The sequence below is a fragment of the Entelurus aequoreus genome, linkage group LG17 (genome assembly GCF_033978785.1).
Source record: "Entelurus aequoreus isolate RoL-2023_Sb linkage group LG17, RoL_Eaeq_v1.1, whole genome shotgun sequence".
In the NCBI taxonomy this organism is placed as follows: domain Eukaryota; kingdom Metazoa; phylum Chordata; class Actinopteri; order Syngnathiformes; family Syngnathidae; genus Entelurus; species Entelurus aequoreus.
Window position 1 is genome coordinate 49,548,430 of NC_084747.1, and position 23,477 is coordinate 49,571,906.

General features: G+C 36.0%; 1 protein-coding gene across 2 annotated transcripts in view; it reads right to left on the minus strand.

Moving 5' to 3' along the window:
• LOC133632963 (pikachurin) overlaps positions 1-23,477 on the minus strand; it is a 137,507-nt gene that overhangs the window by 73,078 nt on the left and 40,952 nt on the right. Inside the window, exons 4-5 of one of the 2 annotated variants that reach the window (XM_062025827.1) lie at positions 11,448-11,561; positions 8,030-8,071 (exon numbers count right to left, since the gene is read on the minus strand). In XM_062025827.1, coding sequence (XP_061881811.1) covers positions 8,030-8,071; positions 11,448-11,561 — 156 coding nt within the window. Of the gene's footprint in view, positions 1-8,029; positions 8,072-11,447; positions 11,562-23,477 lie in introns of those variants that run through there. The other variant, XM_062025828.1, reaches the window with a different exon arrangement.

The following is a 23,477-nucleotide window of genomic DNA, read 5'->3' on the forward strand; positions in this document are numbered from 1 at the left end:
TTTCCTCCCGTTCCTCGCGCCCCACCTGTTATGTCTCTATTCCCCACCAGTGGGGCGCGCCCCACACTTTGAGAAACGCTGCACTAGGGGAACATATTCTAAGTAACAAAGACTTAATATAGAGTTTTTTAACACTAGGGGAACATATTCTAAGTAACAAAGACTTAATTAAGAGATATTTGGACACTAGGGGAACATATTCTAAGTAACAAAGACTTAATTTAGAGTTTTTTGGACACTAGGGGAACATATTCTAAGAAACAAAGACTTAATTTAGAGTTTTTTGGACACTAGGGGAACATATTCTAAGTAACAAAGACTTAATTTAGAGATATTTGGACACTAGGGGAACATATTCTAAGTAACAAAGACTTAATTTAGAGATATTTGGACACTAGGGGAACATATTCTAAGTAACAAAGACTTAATTTAGAGATCTTTGGACACTAGGGGAACATATTCTAAGTAACAAAGACTTAATATAGAGATCTTTGGACACTAGGGGAACATATTCTAAGTAACAAAGACTTAATATAGTTTTTGTTAACACTAGGGGAACATATTCTAAGTAACAAAGACTTAATTTAGAGTTTTTTGGACACTAGGGGAACATATTCTAAGAAACAAAGACTTAATTTAGAGTTTTTTGGACACTAGGGGAACACATTCTAAGTAACAAAGACTTAATATAGAGTTTTTTTTAACACGAGGGCAGGGGTCGGCAACCCAAAATGTTGAAAGGCCAAAAATACAAAAACAAATTTGTCTGGAGCCACAAAAAATTAAAAGCCATATTACATACAGATAGTGTGTCATGACATAAATTGAATTAAGAGGACTTCAAGGAAACTAAATGACCTCAAATATAGCTACAAATGAGGCATAATGATGCAATATGTACATACAGCTAGCCTAAATAGCATGTTAGCATTGATTAGCTTGCAGTGACCAAATATGTCTGATTAGCACTCCACACAAGTCAATAACATCAACAAAACTCACCTTTGTGCATTCATGCACAAAGTTAAAAGTTTGGTGGACAAAATGAGACAGAAAAAGGATAAAACACGTCCTAGGAAGTCGGAGAAAGTTATATATGTAAACAAACTAAGGTGAGTTCAAGGACCGCCAAAATTAGTAGGACAAAACGGCGCTCGCCAAATACTCGAATCAGTGAAGCATGTTTAATATAAACAGTGTGCTTTATAACAATTAGGGAGGTTTGTGTCATGTTTGTCCTCCTACAGAAACCATACTAAAACAAAAAAAATATTTTTCCCCCCTCATCTTTTTCCAACTTTCATACATTTTTTAAAAAGCTCCAGAGAGCCACTAGGGCGGCGCTAAAGAGCCGCATGCGGCTCTAGAGCCGCGGGTTGCCGACCCCTGCACTAGGGGAACATATTCTAAGTAACAAAGACTTAATTTAGAGTTTTTTGGACACTAGGGGAACATATTCTAAGAAACAAAGACTTAATTTAGAGTTTTTTGGACACTAGGGGAACATATTCTAAGAAACAAAGACTTAATTTAGAGTTTTTTGGACACTAGGGGAACATATTCTAAGTAACAAAGACTTAATTTAGAGATCTTTGCACACTAGGGGAACGAATTCTAAGTAACAAAGACATAATATAGAGTTTTTTTAACACCAGGGGAACATATTCTAAGTAACAAAGACTTAATATAGAGTTTTTTGGACACTAGGGGAACATATTCTAAGTAACAAAGACTTAATTCAGAGTTTTTTTTAACACTAGGGGAACATATTCTAAGTAACAAAGACTTAATTTAGAGATCTTTGGACACTAGGGGAACATATTCTAAGTAACAAAGACTTAATTTAGAGTTTTTTTTAACACTAGGGGAACATATTCTAAGTAAAAAAGACTTAATTTAGAGATCTTTGGACACTAGGGGAACATATTCTAAGTAACAAAGACTTCATTTAGAGTTTTTTGGACACTAGGGGAACATATTCTAAGGCATAAAGACTTAATTTAGAGATCTTTGGACACTAGGGGAACATATTCTAAGTAACAAAGACTTAATTTAGAGTTTTTTGGACACTAGGGGAACATATTCTAAGTAACAAAGACTTAATATAGAATTTTTTAACACTAGGGGAACATATTCTAAGTAACAAAGACTTAATTTAGAGATCTTTGGACACTAGGGGAACATATTCTAAGTAACAAAGACTTAATTTACAGATCTTTGGACACTAGGGGAACATATTCTAAGTAACAAAGACTTAATTTACAGATCTTTGGACACTAGGGGAACATATTCTAAGTAACAAAGACTTAATTTAGAGTTTTTTGGACACTAGAGGAACATATTTTAAGTAACAAAGACTTAATTTAGAGATCTTTGGATACTAGGGGAACATATTCTAAGTAACAAAGACTTAATTTAGAGTTTTTTGGACACTAGAGGAACATATTTTAAGTAACAAAGACTTAATTTAGAGATTTTTGGACACTAGGGGAACATATTCTAAGTAACAAAGACTTAATTTAGAGTTTTTTAAACACTAGGGGAACATATTCTAAGTAACAAAGACTTAATTTAGAGTTATTTGGTTAGGATTAGGGTTAGAGGGTTAGGGTCAAGGTTAGAGGGTTAGGGTTATAATAAGGCCATGTCGAATAAGGCATTAATAAGTACTTAATAATGACTAGTTAAGAGCCAATATGTTACTAATTTGCATGTTAATAAGCAACTAATTAATGGTGAATATGTTCCCCATACTAAAGTGTTACCATGTTTTTTTACTGGTGCACAAAATGAACCGTGCATGAACATCACCTTGTTCAAACAACAAAACCAACACAGTGCATAAACTCACAACAAATTACACACCTGCAAATCAGTCAGCTGTTGCCGTATCCGTAATACGCCGATAGAAGTTTTTATTTACACGATGAGTCGGGTGTGTCTTGACCTCCGCCGAACCCCTGAGCCCGGCTCACCGAACCCCTAGGGTTCGACCGAACCCAGGTTAAGAACCACTGTTATAACCATTTCTTGAAATGGTTCACATCCTTTAGCGCAGGTTCCAGTCAGGAAGCAGCAGCATCCCGTTTAAGAGACGACAAAAGAGTCGTGTCAGAGGGGGTAGAGTGTGGAATTTTTCTTTTTCACACCCCTCACCACTCATTTGCACACATTCCGGGTTGTTTCCACACAAGTGTAGACACATTAGGGAGTGCGTTCCCCCAGATAACGGTATCGAGCGCGGCTAAATGACTCCCCATAAATAATTCAGCGTCTTACTTTAAGGGAGATTAAAGCTGTCAGGTGCCGGAGAAAGTATAACCACCTTGGGCGAGGGAGAGAGAGAGAGACGACGTTAACCCTTCTATCACCTGAGCACGGGGATATGGGGGGCGGTGCTGATGTGATTCATGTGGACACCCCACCCACCCCACCTCATTCCAAACCCCCTTTGCCACAAAACAAGTAGAAATGTCAACGAGTGGCAGAGGACAGCCTGGACTCTGCATCGTGTGTGTGTGTGTGTGTGTGTGTGTGTGTGTGTGTGTGTGTGTGTGTGTGTGTGTGTGTGTGTGTGTGTGTGTGTGTGTGTGTGTGTGTGTGTGTGTGTGTGTGTGTGTGTGTGTGTGTGTGTGTGTGTGTGTGTGTGTGTGTTCTTGTATTTCTACCCTTCTTGAGACATCAACAAGAGAAAAGTACCTTTCATATGAGGACCGGTGAACAAGTTAGGACCGAAATCACGGTCCCAATACTGGAAAACCATTGCATCTAATAGAGAGGCAAATACTACAGTCCGTGAACATTGCTCCAAAGTCAGGATTTTTTTGTTGTTGATTTACTGTGCATACAAAAGTAAACATTGACAGGTGCAAAGGCAACAATGTATGATAAAATAAGACTGCAGCTAAAGAAGGACTTCCCTATTCTTCCCCGAAAAAACCCGCCAGGTGAACAGCTGATTTTACGACTTCCGGTGCTGACGTAAGACAACCCGCGTCCCACATGTGACCATAGGATGAACAAATACACTTCGGTACTAAGACTATGGTGGCCATTAAGTTAGCTTCTACAGCTGGGTTGCCCAAAGTGCGGCACAGGGGCCATCTGTGGTCCAAGACTCGTTTGTCATCACCCTTAAGCACATTACAAAAAAACAAAAAATAGAGATCTCATTTGCACCCCTGGTGGTGAAATCTATCAACATTAGAGTGGTCCCAAAAAGGAGGGATTTTTCAAATTGACAGTGTGTCGGTTTTAAAAGCTCTCCCCCTCTGGTCAACATATGAAATAACAAGTGTGTGTAAAAAATTTGAAGTGCTCACCTTCGGGCCAACATATGAAATAACAAGTGTGTGTAAGAAATTGAATTGTGCCCCCTTTGGCCAACATTAATTTAAAAAAAATAAATAAATATGTATATCGGGACATACTGTAATAACGAAGTAAATAATGAAGATTAAAAACCAATTACAAACAAAAAATTTGAAGTAAAAAAAACCTAAAAACTTACCTTTTTTATATTTGCATAGTATGTATATATCATTAATGTTGTAAATACACATCTTTATATATCTAGAAAGGGTGGTCCTAAAGTGGTAGGCATTTTTTCGGAGGTCTCAAAAGGTAACAAATACAAAAATATGTGCGTGCGTGTGTGTGTGTGTGTGTGTGTGTGTGTGTGTGTGTGTGTGTGTGTGTGTGTGTGTGTGTGTGTGTGTGTGTGTGTGTGTGTGTGTGTGTGTGTGTGTGTGTGTGTGTGTGTGTGTGTGTGTGTGTGTGTGTGTGTAATATAATTCTCACAATGTGTCGACTTTTTTCTTATAAAATTAGAATAGAATAGAATAGAACAGAATAGAATAGAATAGAAAGTACTTTATTGATCCCTGGGGGAAATTCAGCACCAGGGATCAACAATGTGTCGACTTTTTTCTTATAAAATTGGGAACAACTTCTCATATTCTTTTTGTTTCTGTAATATTGCAATATTTTCTCGTAAAATGATTACTTTTTAATGCATTCATATATAAAATTCTGACTTTCATCATAATATTGCCATTTTTTTGTTGTTCTTGTAAAATAGTGACATTTTTTGAGTAAAGTTCCGATTATTATTATAATATTGCCAACATTTTTAAGTGTCCTCATACAATTATGACTTTTGTCGAGTAAAATTAAAGAAAAATTGCTACTGTTATTGAGTAAAATTCCAACTTTTATTGCACAAATGTTCAGTTTTTCTTGTACAATTTTGACTTGGGTTGAGTAAAATGACGACTTTTTTTCATCATTATAGCTATAGTGGAAAGGGGGGCCCTCACAACCTACTAACCAAACGTGGGTCCACACAAAGTAGGCAAAACATGTATGTGCGTGTGTGTGTGTGTGTGTGTGCGTGTGTGTGTGTGTGTGTGTGTGTGTGTGTGTGTGTGTGTGTGTGTGTGTGTGTGTGTGTGTGTTTGTGTGTGTGTGTGTGTGTGTGGCCCGCTTTAGCCCGGGGGGATCAAACCGCCGAGACGTGATGCAAAGAGATGGAGGAAATGGGCGGGACAAGTAGGACAGAGGAAGACGTCAGGGTGACAAGATAACAAAGAAGGCTAACATTCAGCCAGTGTGTGCCTCAGGGGACACATTGTTGTTGTTGTTGTTGTTGTGTGCTTTCTTTCTTTGTGTATTTACTGCTCGCATTTAGTCATTAATCATAATCACACACTCACAGCACACACCTGGCGTGACTTACAGCAAAGTTCTAAACCACTCCATCAGAAAAAATTATTATTTAGCACGTTTTTAGCATTGTGTGTCGAACAATGGGATGTTTGTGATATTATTTTCATGCAGCTGTATAAAATATACAGACATTTAGAAACAGATATCAGGACTGTGGAGCATGATAGGTAAGTATGGTGCTCCTGTCCATTGTCTGCCATGTTTCCCAGACAAGGGAAGGGCATTATAGTGGCCAATAAATGTAGCTTATGTAGCAACAAGTGGTCAGGAAAAATGTGCGCTTTTTTTATAACATTTCCAAAAAACTTGCTGATGTCCGATTTATGTTTTATTCAGGAGCGAGAAGAACTATTGTATAATAAAAAATAGATTAGGAGATAGTACAAAGGAGCACAGTGGAATAACAATTATTTTGAAATGTTCCTTTTTTGTTTTTTGAACAAAACAGGTTGTATTATTTCCAGAATAAGGTTGATATCCTTCAATAATATAGATTTTTTTTTTTTTTTTTTTTGTCAATAAAGGTGGAATCTTTCGAATTTACTCTTTTTTTTTTTAAGTGTCCTGAGTCTCAGAAGAATGGTTTTGTTGACACTTTTTTCAAGAAAAAGAGTTGGACTCTTACCAGAATATAGTCATATTTTTTTAATAAAGTCGCAATATTTTTTTATTCATCCTTAGCACGTAGTATTTTTTTTTTTTTTAAGACTAGTCTTACAAGAAGAGTCTTTTTTAAAACAAAAAGATGCATTTATTTTTTAGAAAAAAAGGCGAAAAAAGTCGTATTTATACAATAATATAGTTGTGGTTTTATTATTATTATTCAAGGAGTAATCTTTCGAATCTAGTATCTGTAATATTTTTTGGGGAAAAATGTCTGAGTTTCACCATAACAGTATTATTTAACACAAGGGGTGTATTTAATTATTTAATTTTTTTAGAAAAAGGTTGCAATCTTACAATAATATAGTCTTTTTTTTTTAATAAAGTCGCAATATTTTTTTATTTATCCTTAGCACGTAGTATTTATTTTTATTTTTTTTAGAAAATGTCTGAGTCTTACAAGAAGAGTCTTTTTTAAAACAAAAAAGATGCATTTATTTTTTAGAATAAAAGACGAAAAAAGTCGTATTTATACAAGAATATAGTTGTGGTATAATTATTATTAATCAAGGAGTAATCTTTCGAATTTAGTATCTGTAATATTTTTTGGGGTAAAATGTCTGAGTTTCACCATAACAGTATTTTTTAACATAAGGGGTGTATTTTCTTTTTTTTTTTTTTAGAAAAAGGTTGCAATCTTACAAGAATTATAGTCTTTTTTTTTAATAAAGTCGCAATATTTTTTTTATTGATCTTTAGCACGTAGTATTTTTTATTTTATTTATTTTTTTACAAAATGACTGAGTCTTACTAGAAGAGTCTTTTTTAAAACAAAAAGATGCTTCTTTTTTTTTTACAAAAAAAGACAAAAAAAGTCGTATTCATACAAGAATATAGTTGTGGTATAATTATTATTATTCAAGGAGTAATCTTTCGAATCTAGTATCTGTAATCTTTTTGGGGGGGAAAATGTCTGAGTTTCACCATAACAGTATTTTTTAACCCAAGGGATGTATTTTTAATTTTTTTTTTATTAAAGTTTGCAATCTTACAAGAATATAGTCATATTTTTTAATTAAAGGTGGAATATTACGTATTTATCGTTGGTATGTTGTCATTGTTTTGGGAGAAAATGTTTGAGTCACACGAGAACAGTCTTTTTAACCCAAAATGCCGGATTATTTTCGAGAAAAGTCAGATTCTTACAAGAAAATACAAATGGTTGGGTTTTGGAATCTTTTGAATTTAGTTTTTAAGTTTTTTCTTTTTTAAAGAAAAATGTCTAAGTCTCTCAAGAACATTATTTTAACACAATAAGCTGTTTTTTGTTTGTTTTTGTTTTTATTAGAAAAATGTCGGAATCTTACGAGAATATGGTCACATTTTTTTTTAATTTAAGATGGAATTTATTAAATTTAGTCATTAATATTTAAAAGAAAAAATGTTAGAAAAATTATGTTTCGAGAAAAAAATTGGGAATCTTATAGAAAACACATTTTGTGTATTTTCTTGTTTGTGTCAAATCTTCACAAATAAAGTCAATATTTTTTAGTTTTTTTGAAATGTTCTTGTATTATGAAAATAAAGCAAGATTTTTTTTTGGAGGAAAATCCTATTTTGCGGAGGGGTGGGGGTAAATGTTATGAGAAAAATAACTTCCATTAAAGGGAACCTATAATACAAAACCAACTTTTCTTACCTGTCGGTACCTGTTGTTGTGTATTTGGGATCCGCAAAAGTCCTGAAAATTTGAAATCAAACCAGAGATATTTATAAAACAATCTTGCCTTCCTTCATACTTCCTCTAAACAAGCCATTTTGAATTTAGATAGATAGATAGATAGTATAGATTAGATAGATAGATAGATAGATAGATAGATAGATAGATAGATAGATAGATAGATAGATAGATAGATAGATAGATAGATAGATAGATAGATAGATAGATAGATAGATAGATAGATAGATAGATAGATAGATAGATAGATAGATAGATAGATAGTACTTTATTGATTCCTTCAGGAGAGTTCCCTCAGGAAAATTAAAATTCCAAGAGCAGTGTACAAAATTGAGATCATTTGGAAACAAAATAGAAAAAATATTACAATAGAATAAAATAAAAAGCAACAATGAGAATAAAAATAGAACAGTAAAATAGGAATAAAATAAGAATTTGCTCCGTCCTGTGACTTTTTTCACACCGGAGACATCAGTGGCTTATCCATATATATGGTAGAAATTCACGCAAAGTGCTTTGCGCTGTTGTTAATAAGTTCCTTTTTTTTTTCTATATCCTCTTACTGTGGGGAAGACTGGCTCGTACATGCACATGCATCCTCTGCTGTTGCCATTTCTAATACAAAGCAGCGCATATTTATATCTCTCAGTAGACTCCATATGGAAGCGTTAAAAACTACAACAGGGCTGACTGGGAGAAGACGCAGTTAAAGTGGAGGCACGTAAATAAGACCGCCCACAAAACGGCACATCCTGAACAGACGGTCAGAAAGCGGCTTGAATCGGTCCCGTAAAACATCATCTATGCAACGTTTTGACCAAAGAACCAACATTACATGTTATGTACACCAGTGTTTTTCAACCTTTTTTGAGCCAAGGCACATTTTTTTCATTGAAAAATTCCGCAGGCACACCACCAGCAGAAATAATTAAAAAATGAAAACTCCGTAGTCGATATTGACAATAAATAAAGAGTCGTTCTTGCAATTGTTGGGTATGACTTTAAACCATAACCAACCATGCATCAATATAGCTCTTGTCTCAAAGTAGGACTTATTTTGAGTTTTTTGCTGTCTTCCTGTGGGTAGTGTTTTTGTTTTTGTCTTGCGCTCCTATTTTGGTGACTTTTTCTCTTTTTTTTTGGTATTTTCCTGTAGCAGTTTCATGTCTTCCTTTGAGCGCTATTCCCCGCACCTGCTTTGTTTTGGTAATCAAGATTATTTAAGTTGTGCGGACGCTATCGTCCTTTGTGTGGACATTGTTGATTGTCATTTTCATTTCGGATGTACTTTGTGGAGGCCGTCTCTGCTCCACACGCTGTAAGTCTTTGCTGTCGTCCAGCATTCTGTTTTTGTTTACTTTGTAGTCAGTTCAGTTTTAGATTCGTTCTGCATAGCCTTCCCTAAGCTTCAATTACTTTTTTTTTAGCGGCACTCGCCTTTTGTTTATTTTTGGTTTGAGCATTACCGTATTTTTCGGAGTATAAGTCGCTCCGGAGTATAAGTCGCACCGGGCGAAAATGCATAATAAAGAAGGAAAAAAATATATATAAGTCGCACTGGAGTATAAGTCAATTTTTGGGGGATATTTATTTGATAAAAGCCAACACCAAGAATAGACATTTGAAAGGCAATTTAAAATAAATAAAGAATAGTGAACAACAGGCTGAATAAGTGTACGTTATATGAGGCATAAATAACCAACTGAGAACGTGCCTGGTATGTTAACGTAACATATTATGGTAAGAGTCATTCAAATAACTATAACATATAGAACATGCTATACGTTTACCAAACAATCTGTCACTCCTATCGCTAAATCCCATGAAATCTTATACGTCTAGTCTCTTACGTGGATGAGCTAAATAATATTATTTGATATTTTACGGTAATGTGTTAATAATTTCACACATAAGTCGCTCCTGAGTATAAGTCGCACCCCCGGCCAAACTATGAAAAAAACTGCGATTTATAGTCCGAAAATTACGGTAGTTAGCTTTTGACCGCTGTCGTCTGCATATTGCGATCACCACAAACCGTTGTCGTCGTTCCCGACATCTACAAAGCAATTAGCTACCGGCTGCCACCTACTGATATGGAAGAGTATTACACGGTTACTCTGCCGAGCTCTAGACAGCACCGACACTCAACAACGGCACATTATTTGAGAATTATAAATACTGGTTTGCAAAAAAAAAATGTTATAACCCAATTAGGTGAAATTACATACCGTATTTTTCGGACTATAAGTCGCAGTTTTTTTCATAGTTTGGCCGGCCTCCAGTGCGACTTATATATGTTTTTTTCCTTTTTTACTATGTATTTTCGGGAAGGTGCGACTTATACTCCGGTGTGATTTATACTCTGGAAAAATACGGTAATCTCCCACGGCACACCGGACTGTATCTCACGTCACATTAGTGTGCCGCGGCACAGTGGTTGAAAAACACTGATGTAGACCACAAGGAAGTGTGTTAAAAAAAAAAATCATGACATGACCCCTAATATAAACGTCATGTCTTATTATCCCTGAATAAACTTTATTCTGACAAGGATACGGAATTAATACTGTAGTAATGTTATTTAAGTTATTTAATACAACATGTGTTTTCTCTTTAGTAAAATAGTGATTAGATGTGCTGTGCACACTGCAAAAACTGAAATCTAAGTAAGATTAAATATCTCAAATAAGGGTGATATTTGCTTATTTTCTGTCTGATAAGATCATTCTTCTCACTAAGCAGATTTTATGTTAGAGTGTTTTACTTGTTTTAAGGGTTTTGGTCCTAAATGATCTCAGTAAGATATTACAGCTTGTTGCTGAGATTTGATGACCTATATTGAGTAAAACATGCTTGAAACTAGAATATCAACTGTTGCACAGCTGTGTCATCAACACTCACAAGTATAAAACTACTTTTTTAAAGTAATAATTTCATGGGGAAAAAAAATCATGATGCCGAGCGCATATCATTATGTCAAGATAATGGCACTGGCAATTACTTCATTTAAGAATATTTTTCAACATAATGAGCAAAAAGGTATAATTTTTTTTCAACCAAGAAAATTGCACTTGTTATTAGTGAGAATATACTTATTTTAAGGTGTTTTTGGGTTCATTGAGGTTAGCTAATTTTACTTGTTTTGGACAAGCCAAATGTTCTTGTTCTATTGGCAGATAATTGTGCTTAGTTCAAATAAAATACCCCTCATTTTTGTATTTTTTTTTTTTCTTGTTTTTGAACACTGACTTTTTGCAGTGTGCAGGTTAAAGTGCCTGATAATTTGTATCTTACCAGCTGATACATTTTTCTATATTGCAAATCAATAATAGATGTACAGTATGGACAAATAGTTAAAATGTGAAGTAGTTGAACTCACCAGCTCGCCTCACATTGGACCTCCTTGCAGCACAACAGACAGCAAGCAAGCACATAGCAAAGGCAACAAAGTGCACCAACGTCCTCTCTTTGCAGCTCGTCTCCATGTCTTCACCTTCAATTAAACAAACAAAACAAAAAAAACCCTCAAATGTTCATTTTCTCCAAAGTCCAAAGCCCTTGTTGCTGAGTTAACTTTAAACAAAGAGGAACAATGAAGTTGTTCAAGTGGGGGGGGGGTTTTATCTCCAACAAAAAACAGATGCAGCATGCATGAGCAGCCGTGTCCAGCTCCTGGGTGGCACTGATCAGATTAGGGTCCGAAAGATCAGTGGGGTGGTGGTCACTCCACGCACGGACACACGAGACAAGTGTTTTGCCCACGCCGGGAGCGCGCACAGGGACCCAGGAGACACCTTTGTGCGTAATGAGCGTCGACGCAAGCACAGAGAGTACAGTGCATGCTCCTTTTTTTTATTTATTTCATTTTTCTTTTCTTTTTTTTTTTGACGCAAGAGGCTCCCTTTCGTGAGGCGACTGACTGCTTATAGCGAGCAGATGACACGAACAGCCAAGTGCAGGAACGTGGAGCCATTTAGGGCTTTAAGAGGATAATAAGGCTCTAATCCGCGCACTCGACACACAGATGGAGGGCACGTCTTGACGCACGCCCACACCTACACACATACACCTTATGAAAAAAAAATGAATAAAACATCAAACTACAAACCCCGTTTCCATATGAGTTGGGAAATTGTGTTAGATGTAAATATAAACGGAATACAATGATTTGCAAATCCTTTTCAACCCATATTCATAAACTTTATTTTTTTTTGGCAAATAATAATTAACTTAGAATTTCATGGCTGCAACACGTGCCAAAGTAGTTGGGAAAGGGCATGTTCACCACTGTGTTACATGGCCTTTCCTTTTAACAACACTCAGTAAAGGTTTGGGAACTGAGGAGACACATTTTTGAAGCTTCTCAGGTGGAATTCTTTCCCATTCTTGCTTGATGTACAGCTTAAGTTGTTCAACAGTCCGGGGGTCTCCGTTGTGCTATTTTAGGCTTCATAATGCGCCACACATTTTCAATGGGAGACAGGTCTGGACTACAGGCAGGCCAGTCTAGTACCCGCACTCTTTTACTATGAAGCCACGTTGATGTAACACGTGGCTTGGCATTGTCTTGCTAAAATAAGCAGGGGCGTCCATGGTAACGTTGCTTGGATGGCAACATATGTTGCTTCAAAACCTGTATGTACCTTTCAGCATTAATGGCGCCTTCACAGATGTGTAAGTTACCCATGTCTTGGGCACTAATACACCCCCGTACCATCACAGATGCTGGCTTTTCAACTTTGCGCCTATAACAATCCGGATGGTTCTTTTCCTCTTTGGTCCGGAGGACACGACGTCCACAGTTTCCAAAAACAATTTGAAATGTGGACTCGTCAGACCACAGAACACTTTTCCACTTTGTATCAGTCCATCTTAGATGAGCTCAGGCCCAGCGAAGCCGACGCCGTTTCTGGGTGTTGTTGATAAACGGTTTTCGCCTTGCATAGTAGAGTTTTAACTTGCACTTACAGATGTAGCGACCAACTGTAGTTACTGACAGTGGGTTTCTGAAGTGTTCCTGAGCCCATGTGGTGATATCCTTTACACACTGATGTCGCTTGGTGATGCAGTACAGCCTGAGGGATCGAAGGTCACGGGCTTAGCTGCTTTCGTGCAGTGATTTCTCCAGATTCTCTGAACCCTTTGATGATATTACGGACCGTAGATGGTGAAATCCCTAAATTCCTTGCAATAGCTGGTTGAGAAAGGTTTTTCTTAAACTGTTCAACAATTTGCTCACACATTTGTTGACTAAGTGGTGACCCTCGCCCCATCCTTGTTTGTGAATGACTGAGCATTTCATGAAATCTACTTTATTACCCAATCATGGCACCCACCTTTTTCCAAATAAGTGTTTGATGAGCATTCCTCAACTTTATCAGTATTTATTGCCACCTTTCCCAACTTCTTTGTCACGTGTTGCTGGCATCAAATTCTAAAGTTAATGATTATTTGCAACAAAAAAAAAGTTTATCAGTTTGAACATCAAATATGTTGTCTTTGTAGCATATTCAACTGAATATGGGTTGAAAATGATTTGCAAATCATTGTATTCCGTTTATATTTACATCTAACACAATTTCCCAACTCATGTGGAAACGGGGTTTGTAAATAAAACATCAAACTAAAAAGGTATTAGAATATTCCGTTAATCAAAGACAGTATTATCAAATGGAATTTGCTATTCCGATGTGCGCGAGCCGCCGAACCACTGATATGTGTGAGCAGAACTCAAATGCTTGAATGTCCAGGGTGAGCGGGGTGTGTGGATGTTGGAACGGTTCGAATCGGTTGAGAAATGTGGGATATGGAGAGGTTTTTATAATGTCCATTTATTTTCAATGGGGGGGAATTCCTGGTAATTCCGGGTAATCGGAAAATTTTCCACATCCAGAAAAAACATGTAGTCTTGAATGCCCAGGGTGAGTGGCTGTTGGAACGGTTCGAATCGGTTCAGAAATGTGGGCTATGGAGATGTTTGTACTGTCAACCTTCCCGTTTTTGCTGGGAAATCCTGCTTTTGTCCTTCATTCTGTTCCCATTTCCTTACTTCAGGGATGCCTACTGCTGTATGGGTCAGCTGGAGTGGGTCAGCGGACCCATATGTGTATAGCGAGATTATAGGGCCAACTGGGTTTGCCCAATCATTTTTTAATGGGGGAAAAGTTACTAGTAATTAGGGGTAGTCAGGGAATTTGCGGAACCTGGAAACATGCAGGCTTGAATGTCCAGGGTGAGTGGAGTGTGTGGATGTTGGAACGGTTCCAATCGGTTGAGAAATGTGGGATATAGAGAGGTTTGTATAATGTCCATTCATTATCAATGGGGGGAAATTCCTGGTAATTCCGGGTAATCTGAGAATTTTCCAACCTGGAAACATGCAGGCTTGAATGTCCAGGGTGAGTGGAGTGTGTGGATGTTGGAACGGTTCCAATCGGTTGAGAAATGTGGGATATAGAGAGGTTTGTATAATGTCCATTCATTATCAATGGGGGGAAATTCCTGGTAATTCCGGGTAATCTGAGAATTTTCCAACCAGGAAACATGCAGGCTTGATTGTCCAGGGTGAGTGGAGTGTGTGGATGTTGGAACGGTTCGAATCTGTTGAGAAATGTGGGATATAGAGAGGTTTGTATAATGTCCATTCATTTTCAATGGGGGGAAATTCCTGGTAATTCCGGCTAATCGGAGAATTTGTGGCTTGAACGGATTGTGTGGATGTTGAACGGTTCAAATCGGATTATAAATGTAGGATATGAAGTCGATTGTAAATATACCAGTCATTGTCAATGGGGAGAAATTTACCGGGAATTCCGGGAAAACTGGGAATTTTGGGAAAGGGAAAACATGTTTTGCCTTCGATCTATGGGAAGAGTAGTGTTGTGGATGGTTGAAATGTCGGAATTGGGTTTAAGAAATGCTAACAATTTTGAAAATGTAGGGCATTGTAGAACTATATGATTACGTCCATTCTTTAAAATAATTATACAATAATAATAATAATTAAAGCTGCAAGCAGGGATGAACGGGACCGACTTTGAGGGCTCATAAAATCCAAACCGGAGCAGTAAATAAAACTCTTTCATCAAATGTTAATCAGAAGGGTTCAATCTCTCTCCTGTGCTAATTTGAAGCAGACACGACAAACGCGCTCAGAGGAGATCATGTTTGAAAAAAGGTGACTGTTTTTACTCAACTTTTGTTTTTAAAGGGGGAATTGCAAACTTCCTATTGATTTTTGCTGGGGGTTGTCAGTGAATGAAATCTAGGTCTAAGTGAGACCTACATAGAGATATTTGTTTCATGACTTTACGACATTCCTACTGGAAGTTACAGGCAGTTTTGTCTGTTTTCTTCCTAGGAGCAGTTTTGTCTGTGTTTTCTTCCTAGGGGGCGCTAGAGCGCAATTTTGAGTTTTGGGATTGAGTTTTTTTATTAAATCGCAATTTTTGCCAGTCCTGATGTGTGTCCAGTTTGGTGAGTTTTGAAGCATGTTAAGGGGGTCAAATTATAGCTCAAAGAGGCAAAGGTGACTGTTTTTACAAAACTTTTGTTTTGAAGGGGGAATTGCAAACTTCCTGTTGATTTTTGCTGAAGGATGTCAGCGTATGAAATATAGGTCTAAGTGAAACCTACATAGAGGTTTTTGTTTCATGTCTCTACGACATTCCTACTGAGAGTTAGCGGCAGTTGTGTCTGTGTTTTCTTCCTAAGGGGCGCTAGAGCGCAATTTTGAGTGTTGGGGTTTGGTTTTTTGATTAGATCGCAATTTTCGCCAGTCCTGATGTGTGTGTCCAATTTGGTGAGTTTTGAAGCATGTCAAGTGGGTCAAATTACAGCTCAAAGAGGCGGTATAATAATAAAACGTTAGAAATACAATAAGGTACTCTGTCCCAAAGGGACATCGGTCCCTAATGATAATAATATGTAATAATGAATTTCGGGAAAAATAGGAATTTTTGAAAATATAGATAATACCACAATTGTGCTAGATGATATGAATGGGTTAGTGTTGGAATTTTTCAAAACGGTTGAAAAATGTTGGCGGTGTAACAGTTTGAATTTAAATTGGTATTTCGGAACTCCTGGAATTTCAGGAAAACCGGGAATTAAAACCAAAAAAAAGATAACATTTGTTGTCCCAACTAAGAATAATGTTTTGAAGGTGGAATGATCCAGAAATGGTTGAAAAATGTGGACTGTGAAAACTTTCCAGGAAGAGGTCAAAAATAGGGCTTTGGAAAACCGGGAATTTGGGGAATTATTTTGAACTTGTTAAATGGTAGTTGGATTGTCCAAGGTGAGATGAGTGTGTGGATGTCGGAATAGTTCGAATCGCTTGAGAAATGTGGGATACGGAGAGGTTTGTAGAATGTCCATTCATTTCAGTGTTGTGTAGTGTCGTACATGAGGAGCTCAGTGCTGTCATCTAGTGGACAAACTGGAACATTGTGTAGGAACAGGGCTTAACATTAGGTACACCCACCTACTCTTGATAATGACATCCAATGCAAAAGATGGACTAAAAATGAAAAAATATTAGAAACAGTAATAAATATGTTGCACTTCAAACTACAAGAGCAGTAAAAAAAGATTGTTAGTAAATGTGAAATGTTTTGTTTAATTAAGGATAGTTTTTGCTGTTTTTGTCTCAAAGAGGAACTGCACTTTTCTCCACGAGGGTCATTCTCCATCCAAAGCAAGATTCTAGCAGTCGGCATCCTAATGACAGAAGACATTGTACAGTAAGTGATGTTTTATTATGTTTGTTGGCTCTCATGTAGTCTGCAGTGAGTAATAATCAGTGATGTTGAAGAACAAAGCAAAAGTTGTGATGCGTGTTTTTAAATAATGCGCTGCGTATGCTTAAAATAAGCAAAATCAAATATTACATCTTATTATAAATGTGTCTGTTACTACATTACATACAGTATATACTTACACCATGTATATAAAACCTTGATGGAGGTGTTTGGATATTTTTTTTAAAACTTAGTCGGCAGAATAGAGCGGGTCCCAGTGGACTTTTGAACACATTTATTTATTATTTAGAATGTATTAAAAAAAAGAAAAACATGTGTTCTTCTCTTACATAAGGATTGTGAATGATATATAAAAAAAAAATTTTAAAGTGCAGTTTCCCTGTAATACTTCTCTCTAACCTCAAATAAGAAGGGAGTTATTTTTTTATTACATACACATATAATACAATTATTCCAATATTTATTAACCTATTGTTTTATTTTAAAGGAAACAAGAAACAAATATTTTCCAAATAAATAGAAACAGATGAACATATTGTATGACAATCAAATGCAGGATAAATGCAACAGCGCCCTCCAGTGGCAATACTTATTCCTGCAATAATAATAAAAATTCTGATTCTGTCATTTTTGCTCAAAAATCTGATTTGTTTTGCCCTCAAATGTTATGTCACTCATTATTTTTATTTTATTTTTTGATATTTGTAAAATGCATTGCAAATGGTCTTTGTACCAATATATCTCTATGTGTTTCTTATATGAAATGCATTCCAAATAAATACAAACAGATGAACAAATGGCTTTCAGTTTATGAAAATCTTGATTTGAAAATGTCATTCAATTTGGGGATTTCCCAAATTGTACGCCATGATCATGAAAATTATTACAAATAAAGGCTTGATGTATCTCATAATTTTTTAGATCTTTAACATCAAAACTGTCGCCGCCATTATGATGTGCGTATATTTTAAATGACCGTAAGTCTTGAACTATAGAAAGTATTTGAATGGTCGAAATCTGCGCTTTTGAGTGTTGCACGAGTTATTACGGTAATCTACGTCACAGCAGCTCAGACGAGGAACAAACTAGAGTGGGCATTTTTACAACAAATTTCTGCATAAAAGTGAAGTTTATCATATTGTAGGTGTTTATTACCCTTTGCAATTCATATTTTGCTGTTTGTTACATTTGTGTTGTGTTTTTGCGTGATTGTAAAAGATACACGACTATCGAGGAGCTGGTCTGAGAAGTGAAAGAGGAGTGACGGTCATATGTTGTTAATATTCAGTGTTTTATGGTTCATAGTTAATATTGTAAATCCCACTTTCTTTATTTTCATGTACAAACCCCGTTTCCATATGAGTTGGGAAATTGTGTTAGATGTAAATATAAACGGAATACAATGATTTGCAAATCATTTTCAACCCATATTCAGTTGAATATGCTACAAAGACAACATATTTTAAGTTCAAACTGACAAACTTTTTTTTTTTTGCAAATTATCATTAACTTTAGAATTTGATGCCAGCAACACGTGACAAAGAAGTTGGGAAAGGTGGCAATAAATACTGATAACTTTGAGGAGTGCTCATCAAACACTCTTTTGGAACATCCCACAGGTGAACAGGCGGGTGCCAGGATTGGGTATAAAAGTAGATTCCATGAAATGCTCATTCATTCACAAACAAGGATGGGGCGAGGGTCACCACTTTGTCAACAAATGTGTGAGCAAATTGTTGAACAGTTTAAGAAAAACCTTTCTCAACCAGCTATTGCAAGGAATTTAGGGATTTCACCATCTACGGTCCGTAATATCATCAAAGGGTTCAGAGAATCTGGAGAAATCACTGCACGTAAGCAGCTAAGCCCGTGACCTTCCATCCCTCAGGCTGTACTGCATCAACAAGCGACATCAGTGTGTAAAGGATATCACCACATGGGCTCAGGAACACTTCAGAAACCCACTGTCAGTAACTACAGCTGGTCGCTACATCTGTAAGTGCAAGTTAAAACTCTCCTATGCAAGGCGAAAACCGTTTATCAACAACACCCAGAAACGGAGACCCCCGGACTGTTGAACAACTTAAGCTGTACATCAAGCAAGAATGGGAAAGAATTCCACCTGAGAAGCTTCAAAAATGTGTCTCCTCAGTTCCCAAACGTTTACTGAGTGTTGTTAAAAGGAAAGGCCATGTAACACAGTGGTGAACATGCCCTTTCCCAACTACTTTGGCACGTGTTGCAGCCATGAAATTCTAAGTTAGTTATTATTTGCAAAAAAAAATAAAGTTTATGAGTTTGAACATCAAATATGTTGTCTTTGTAGTGCATTCAATTGAATATGGGTTGAAAAGGATTTGCAAATCATTGTATTCCGTTTATATTTACATCTAACACAATTTCCCAACTCATATGGAAACGGTAAAAAACTGTAAAATAGCATTACGTGTTTTTTGAGGTGGTCTGTTTTTAGAATTCTGTTGACTTTTGGTGTTAGTGTTCCTGAAAAGGACCCAAACCCACATACTGTACAGCATATGTTTACATCTAAATGTGTATATATCATTTATACACACATACACATTGGCCCCCCAAACACATTTTTTCTCTCAATGTGTCTAAATATTTTCCCAGCTCCGTTGTATCACATATTAGTTTCACATTTGAAGTTGAATTGCTGCCATAAATGAACTTTTCACACGATATTCAGATCTTTTTTTAAAAATTTCACCTGTATTTGTTATTGCGTCGAAAAATATATTTATTCCAAATGATTTCTATATGTTTCTAATACATTGGTTGTTAAGTTTGCATCCAAATACCATTCAAGTGTACTTATTTTGTTTTTCCCGTCCTGTGGACAAGCAGTTTCTAACCTTCATTCCAGCTAATGAAGTCATTCTGAGGATGTGAGGTCATATTGGCCGTTAATGGCCCGTGTAATTATTACACGAGGAGGACAACCTGACAGGTTTTGGGCCACAAAAGTGAGACAAATAGATCCTCCCCTGCTGAGCCTCCATTGAGTCTTGCTCTGTGGACTGACACGTTCTTTTTAAGTGATTAGAGAAGATAAGTTCATTCACCGTGACTCGCTACATTGAGTGTGCTGTCAGTCACATTCTCTATCAGTCACAGCACACTCAAATTGAAGCTTTGCACCCCCAAAAAAAATGTCTTCTTCTCTGAAATACCGTGATAGTGTAAAAATAAACAGGAAACTTTCTAGCCTTGTTACGTCACTTTTATACTATGGATGTCCACACCGCAAGACAAAGGAGAAAAAAAGAACATCTGCATGCAGTTAGACTGGATTTAAACTAAAATAAACAACTTTTAATCAGTGCTCGAGGAAAGGAAACATGCATTCACTTTCATTCGAAGCTGCTTTACGACACACTTCTATACACACCGGTCAAATCATTAGGTACACTTGCACATTTTCATACCATCCAATACAAGGTGGTTTATAGAACAAGACTAAAATATAATAGATAATACCAACAATACAGAAGCGATAGTATATAACGGGGGTCAGCAACGGGGCCCATTTTTAAAAAAGGATTGAAAATGGAAAAAGATAGGGGGGGAATTATTTTATTGTTTTAGTATGTTTTTTGTTTGAGGACAAAGACCTTCCCAATTGTTAGAAAGCCCACTGTTTAATATGTGTGTGTGTATCCTTCACTGATGAGCGCGAACATCATTTTGTCCCACTAATTTCGGTGTTCTTGAACTCACCATAGTGTGGACTGTGACGCAACAGTTTGTTCACATGTAAAATCTTCCACTCCTTCTTTGTCTCATTTTGTCCACCAAAAGTTTTATGCTGTGCGTGAATGCACAAAGGTGAGCTTTGTTGATGTTATTGACTTGTTGGAGTGCTCATCAGGCATATTTGGTCAGTGCATGACTGCAAGCTAATCAATGCTAACATGCTATTTAGGCTAGCTGTATGTACATATTGCATCATTATTGTTATATTTTATATCGCTATATTTACTCTATTTATACCTGCATTGTCCTTTCCATCCTTACACTTTCCATCATTGTAACTGAGCTACTGTGTGGAACAATTTCCCTTGTGGATCATTAAAGTTTGTCTAAGTCTAAGTCTAAATTTTTAGGTATTTTTGAGCTTATTTAATATCCTTTACTTGTATCCTCTTTGTATATAATTTAGTATTGCATGTCTCATTATCTGTATGTTAGATTGGCTGTATTGCTGATAGTTGTTTGTGTGCCATGTTGTTCCAGACCACAGCAAACATGCCAAAGATTGTAATGAATATATTAAAACATTCCTTTAACTTGGACACAACCAAATCAGCTGTTCACCTGGCGGGCTTTTTCAAGGATGAATAGGGAAGTCCTTCTTTAACTGCCATCTTGTTTGTCATATATTGCTGCCTGTGCACCTGTCAATGTTTACTTTTGTACGCACATTAAATAAACAAAAAATCCTGACTTTGGAGCAATTTTCACGGACTCTTAGTAATTTGCTCTCTATCAGATGCAATGGTTTTCGGTATTGGGACCGTGATTTCGGTCCTAACTTGTTCACCGGTCCTCATATGGAAGGTACTTTTCCCTTGTTGATGTCTCAAGAAGGGTAGAAATACAAGAACACACACACATATAAACACACACTTTCTTGTATTTGTTATCTTCTTGAGACCTCCAAAAAATTCCTACATCTAGTATTATAATACAAGTCGTAATTTTACTCAACGCAAGTCAAAATTTTACAAGAAAAACTGAACATTTGTGCAATATTATGATAAAAGTTGGAATTTTACTCAATAGCAGTCGCAATTTTACCAGAAAAGCTTAAAATGTTGGCAATTTTATGAAAAGAGTTGTAATTTCACTCGACAAAAGTCACAATTTTATAAGAAAACTTTAAAATGTTGGCAATATTATAATAATAATCTGAATTTTACTTGGCAAAATTATGACAAAGGTCATAATTTTACTCAAAAAATGTCACTATTTTACAAGAACAAAAAAAAAATTGGCAACATTGTGATAAAAGTCTGAATTTTATATGACAAATGTAACCATTTTGCATTAAAAAGTAATAACTGCACATAAAAAAGTAATAATTTTACAAGAAAAAATTGCAATATTACAAAAAGAGAAAGAATATGAGAAATTGTTCCCAATTTTATAAGAAAAAAGTCGACACATTGTGAGAAAAAGACTGCTTTTAGTAATAAAAAAAAATGTTAGTAATTGGTTTTTAATCTTTAATTATTTACTTCAAGTTATTACAGTATGTCTCTTAATACATATTTATTTATTTTTATTAATTTTGGCCAGAGGGGGAGCACTTCAAATTTTTACACACACTTGTTATTTCATATGTTGACCAGAGGGGGAGCACTTTTAAAACCGACACACAGTCAATTTGAAAAAACCCTCCTTTTTTGCCGCCTTTGCACCTGTCAATGTTTACTTTTGTACGCACATTAAATCAACAAAAAAATCCTGACTTTGGAGCAATGTTCACGGACTCTTAGTAATTTGCTCTCTATCAGATGCAATGGTTTTCCATATTGGGACCGTGATTTCGGTCCTGACTTGTTCACCGGTCCTCATATGGAAGGTACTTTTCCCTTGTTGATGTCTCAAGAAGGGTAGAAATACAAGAACACACACATATAAACACACACTTTCTTGTATTTGTTATCTTCTTGAGACCTCCAAAAAATTCCTACATCTAGTATTATAATACAAGTCGTAATTTTACTCAACGCAAGTCAAAATTTTACAAGAAAAACTGAACATTTGTGCAATATTATGATAAAAGTGGGAATTTTACTCAATAGCAGTCGCAATTTTACGAGAAACGCTTAAAATATTGGCAATTTTATGAAAAGAGTTGTAATTTCACTCGACAAAAGTCTCAATTTTATAAGAAAACTTTAAAATGTTGGCAATGTTTTAATAATAATCTGAATTTTACTTGGCAAAATTATGACAAAGTCATAATTTTACTCAAAAAATTTCACTATTTTACAAGAACAAAAAAAAAATTGGCAACATTGTGATAAAAGTCAGACTTTTATATGACAAATGTAACCATTTTGCATTAAAAAGTAATAACTGTACATAAAAAAGTAATAATTTTACAAGAAAATATTGCAATATTACAGAAACAGAAAGAATATGAGAAATTGTTCCCAATTTTATGAGAAAAAAGTCGACACATTGTGAGAAAAAGACTGCTTTTAGTAAAAAAAAAATGTTAGTAATTGGTTTTTAATCTTTAATTATTTACTTCAAGTTATTACAGTATGTCTCTTAATACATATTTATTTATTTGTATTAATTTTGGCCAGAGGGGTAGCACCTCAAATTTTTACACACACTTGTTATTTCATATGTTGACCAGAGGGGGAGCACTTTTAAAACCGACACACAGTCTATTTGAAAAAACCCTCCTTTTTTGCCGCCTTTGCACCTGTCAATGTTTACTTTTGTACGCACATTAAATCAACAAAAAAATCCTGACTTTGGAGCAATGTTCACGGACTCTTAGTAATTTGCTCTCAATCAGATGCAAGGGTTTTCCGTATTGGGACCGGGATTTCGGTCCTAACTTGTTCACCGGTCCTCAAATGGAAGGTACTTTTCCCTTGTTG